We start from the raw sequence: 4,309 nt of genomic DNA on the forward strand, positions 1-4,309 counted from the left end.
AAAAAAAAGAAATTTTTTAATCATTTTAAATACGTACAATAACAACAGTGCATATGATAGATAAATAAAAATCGAAAAATACCACGAAGACGTGCAAAAAGAAAACGAAATAAACAAATTACACAAAAATGCTCGGAAGAAATGTCAACAAGAAAATATTAAAAAAGCAGAATAAAACGAGCGTTGGTAGAAATACCAAAAATAACTTATGAATTTACAAAAACAAGCATCAGAAGCGCAGCGTAACAAAAAATGCTAACAAGAAAACTTTCACCGATTTCTTAAAAAACGTAAAATGATGCGCTAAGGTATCCGACGAACAGTTCGAGAGGAGACGAAGTAACGCAGCCGCAACACAGTATGCCGTAGTGCGACACAAAAACCATACGAACCTGTAATATATATTATACATATGTACGTAGGTACGCACACTTAATAAATCGAACACCTCGAAGGTATTCTGGGCAAGCCGGAAAAAAATTATTTGCAATCTGTTCGAATGCAAAAAAAAAATAACAACAACGTATGTAAGTTTGGGGCTGGTGAATGCCCGAGGAGCCTAGTGAGTAATTACAAATATGGGCCAACAAAGATATTACGAAACCGTTGCAAAAATGCAATCTGTCTTATTGAGAGATCGAATAACCCTCGCTCGTTTGACCATTGAGTGAAATGTAAAGCTGAGCGCGTTTCTAAATGAATGTGCGAATGAGTTTGTAAAATGCACATGATTTTATTATAGTTCGTTAAAGTCTGTCAGTCGTTCTATTTTAAGCCGAATTTGAACGTATCGATTTGAACTATTATTTTATTGTAGAGCTGAAATAGATCTTGGAAGCTTCAATATGAGTATTTATAAACATGTTTCACTATCTACTTTATTGCATAATTGTTCTGAAATAAATATAAATAATTAAGTGTTCTGGAGTATACATAAAATAAATAATTAACAACTAACTACATATATTTTGTAAATCAGAATATATATAAATATTTATGCATGAAATGCCTCAAATATAATAACTTATTTACGTTTAATTCTAAATTTGCTCCACTTGCTTTTGTTGCCAGCCGCGATAGGCCAATCGTAACGGATCATAACTACTACGCCGGCGGCGCTTGTGATGATGCCCGTCCGCAGTGAGGTACTGCACACTGTGACTGCTTTCGTGACCGTGCTGCATCAGAGACTTCATGCCCACAATACCGGCCATCATGAGCGCAGTCATTGCCACACCGAGCGCCTTCATTGCCATTGCGCCGATGCCGCCCAGGCTCATGACTGCCATCATTTTGCCAAACATCATTGCCATGGCTAAGATCATTCCTTGTCCTTTGTCTTTCTTGCGCGCTTCTGTATATTCAAGTACGGAAAAATCATTATGAAAATTATAAAGCATGTCGTATAATTTAACTAAGCTGTTAAATTGTGCAGGTACATATAACGGTGCTCAAAGTGAACACTCGTACTCGCAAAATGTCATATAAACCGTACAGACTTTGATTTACATATTTTGCTAATGCTCATTTAGATATCCAAAGCTATTTATGGTGTGCACTTAAGTAGGTGATAAAATCTCTAATTATTTTAAGCTACAAGGAATATATATGGGCGCTCTTAACGGTTGTCTTACAATTCTGCCATTATGTTAATATATGAAAGGCTTTTGTTCGTACTTGTACATACTCAAATATTCCTTCCACGAAATAATATAATAATGTTTTTGTTAACGCAGATATTTGAAAAACAAACTTTAAAATCTGAAACACTCAATCAAACTACTGGTATTACTTAGGAAGAAAGAGGAGAGAAATATCTTTTCTAGAGCTCAAGGCAGAAATCGACGTTTCATGCCTCGACTGTAAGAAAACACCATTGGGTACAGATGTAAATTACCATTATTTTGTATCTCTCTCAGACGTATTTCGTATTTGCATAAATTAAAGTTTTATAATTAACATGCATAAAATAGTTTTTTCTCTCAGTAACAGTTCCTCTCCTATCAACCACTTTTCAAAAGTGGCAATCATAATACAATTTATAGCATCGATACTTGGCTGATATTGACACCAGATGATACAGTCAGACGATGACACGGCCTAAACCAATATTTCTGACACGGCAGATTGAAAAATGCTGCTGATACTTTCTGAGACCTTAAGGGGTTACGCCACCATGAAATTTTCAAACAATTGATTTTTTTGTTTTGCTTAATTTCAATGTATATATTCTAACGAGTACTTTGCTAATAGTACTTTTTTTTCTTTTTCAATTCATTGTATAGAACACTTTTATGAAGATTTAACCCCTGACAATTGTTGCACTTAATGTCTTCGTAGAAATTTCAAAGATTAACACCCACCTTGAATACCATCCCCTGGAGCACCGCCATTTTGTTCCAAATCATACGCCAAATAACGCTCACTCTCATCGGCAAGTAAATCGGCGAATTTAATATTTAACTCGTGACTGCGTAAATATTCGGAGACATAACCCAAGAAGGTGTCATCATTCTCCACAGCAGAATCGACGGGTGTATCGTTCGATACTGGCTCAATTGGTACGATTTCGAGACCACGCAACAATACTAACGGTTTATCGCGACGATTCAATTTTTTAATTACATTGCGAATGGCACGCGAACCACGACAGTAAATTGAATCTGAGTTTAATGAATTGGTCAGGCAGTCGGCTGCTTTCTGTGCAGTACCGATAGGACGCGGAGTGTTTTCGATATTCTCACGAGTTGGCGGTGCCAAAAACGTTTCCGTACCAGGTGTGGCATTATCCCTAACTTCGGTGGCCAATGGAGCGATTGTGGCGCTTGCACCATAAAGTGTGCCAATTAGCAGTGCACAGGAAAAGTAATTAGGTAGCCACATTACGAGCGTGTTAAGAACTTAATTCAAGGAAGTCAAAAGATCCGTTTAAAATTCACTGCGACCGAAAGCGTTTGCAACGTAGAACTGCTGCAAATTTGTTACAATTCGAAACTAAACCGTTTGCAAAGCACTACTCTAGATTTTATAGAAAATTTCCCAACTGCAATCCTATTACACCGGAACGCTGTGTGGTCATATAAACGAACCATTTCATGCAAAACGAAAGTCCACATAATTACCTGATACAATTCTCCATTCGAAATTATACCGCAAAAGAAAAATGAAATGGAAATGAAAGGCCTTGGCCAACCTTCCAATCGCCCAAACCATTTCATTCACCAACCGACATTTACTCAGTTTTTATGAGTACTAATTCTTCTACTCCCTGCAGTGTAATTTTCCTCTTGAGTGGATCGGAAAGATTTCCCATTTTAAACGCTTAATTGGCTAAATATACGCACACATATGGATGGTTGTATCTGAGCACACACGTACATACGTTTAGTACGCAGAGAAGAAATGTCTTCATTTCAAGGTCTCAAAAGCCGTTGCAATTGCTAGCGTGCAAAGTGTGGCAAATTAGAGGGGCCGGAAAACGTCTAGAAAGATATGACATTTGTAATTGCACTTGCTATGTAGAAGCTAATGGTCTACTAAGTAGTATGTATTAGCCAAAATGCTATTTTGTATAAGTGGTTGTGGTTGTTACATATGTCATTTAATTTGTATACATATTTATAGCAGTTCTTAATTTGGTTGCATTCGATGGTACACTTGCTTTCAAATATAATCAGTTGTTTCTTAAGAGTGGATCTAACCATGTCTGTGTCCTGATATAGAGCCATATATACCAAAGTGATCAGGGTGACGAGTAGATTTAAAATTTGAATTTGAAATTAAGATTTCGATAATACTCGGAGTAAATACAGTGTCCATTTACTATAGGCGTGTTTAATGTGACCAGCAAATTAACTTCTTAGCTTATTTTTTAGGGAAGCTATCATAGCTTGTATTGTTAAAGTCTCTGAAAATAGTTCCCAATAGCTCACAAAAAATAATGCAAAAAACCTTGCTAATGCCAAATTATCATTTGAAAGTGGAACACGTTATTCTTTTGGCCGATATTAATTTGACAAATTCCATTAAATTTAATTTTCCGGTTACCCAGCACAATTTTCGAATTGCCACTTACTCAAAATTCTATACATAATAAGGTTACATATAAATTCGTTAAACCACCACAGTCCATCACCAACAAAAAGATCGTCTCGATCTAAATACGGATCATTCGATACAATTATTTAAATAAACACATATATATTGCGGTGAAAAATAAAGCACTGTACATTAAATCTTAAACAAGCGAGTATGTTCTTTTGGTTCTGATGGTTAGTTTCAAGACAGTGGTGAGTTTTTCCCCAAAGAA

The 4,309-nt window shown here is 36.1% G+C and overlaps 1 protein-coding gene across 1 annotated transcript; it reads right to left on the minus strand.

The window, feature by feature from the left end:
- Window positions 1-852: 852 nt before the first annotated feature.
- On the minus strand, window positions 853-3,157 carry LOC105212391 (uncharacterized). The gene is made up of 2 exons (XM_011184332.2): window positions 2,364-3,157; window positions 853-1,354 (listed from the first exon to the last, which is right to left on the minus strand). The coding sequence occupies exons 1-2, from the start codon at window positions 2,881-2,883 to the stop codon at window positions 1,041-1,043; spliced, it is 834 nt and encodes a 277-aa protein (XP_011182634.2). The 5' UTR covers window positions 2,884-3,157; the 3' UTR covers window positions 853-1,040.
- Window positions 3,158-4,309: the final 1,152 nt, after the last annotated feature.

This window comes from Zeugodacus cucurbitae, chromosome 2 (assembly GCF_028554725.1).
Source record: "Zeugodacus cucurbitae isolate PBARC_wt_2022May chromosome 2, idZeuCucr1.2, whole genome shotgun sequence".
NCBI classification, from domain to species: Eukaryota; Metazoa; Arthropoda; class Insecta; order Diptera; family Tephritidae; genus Zeugodacus; species Zeugodacus cucurbitae.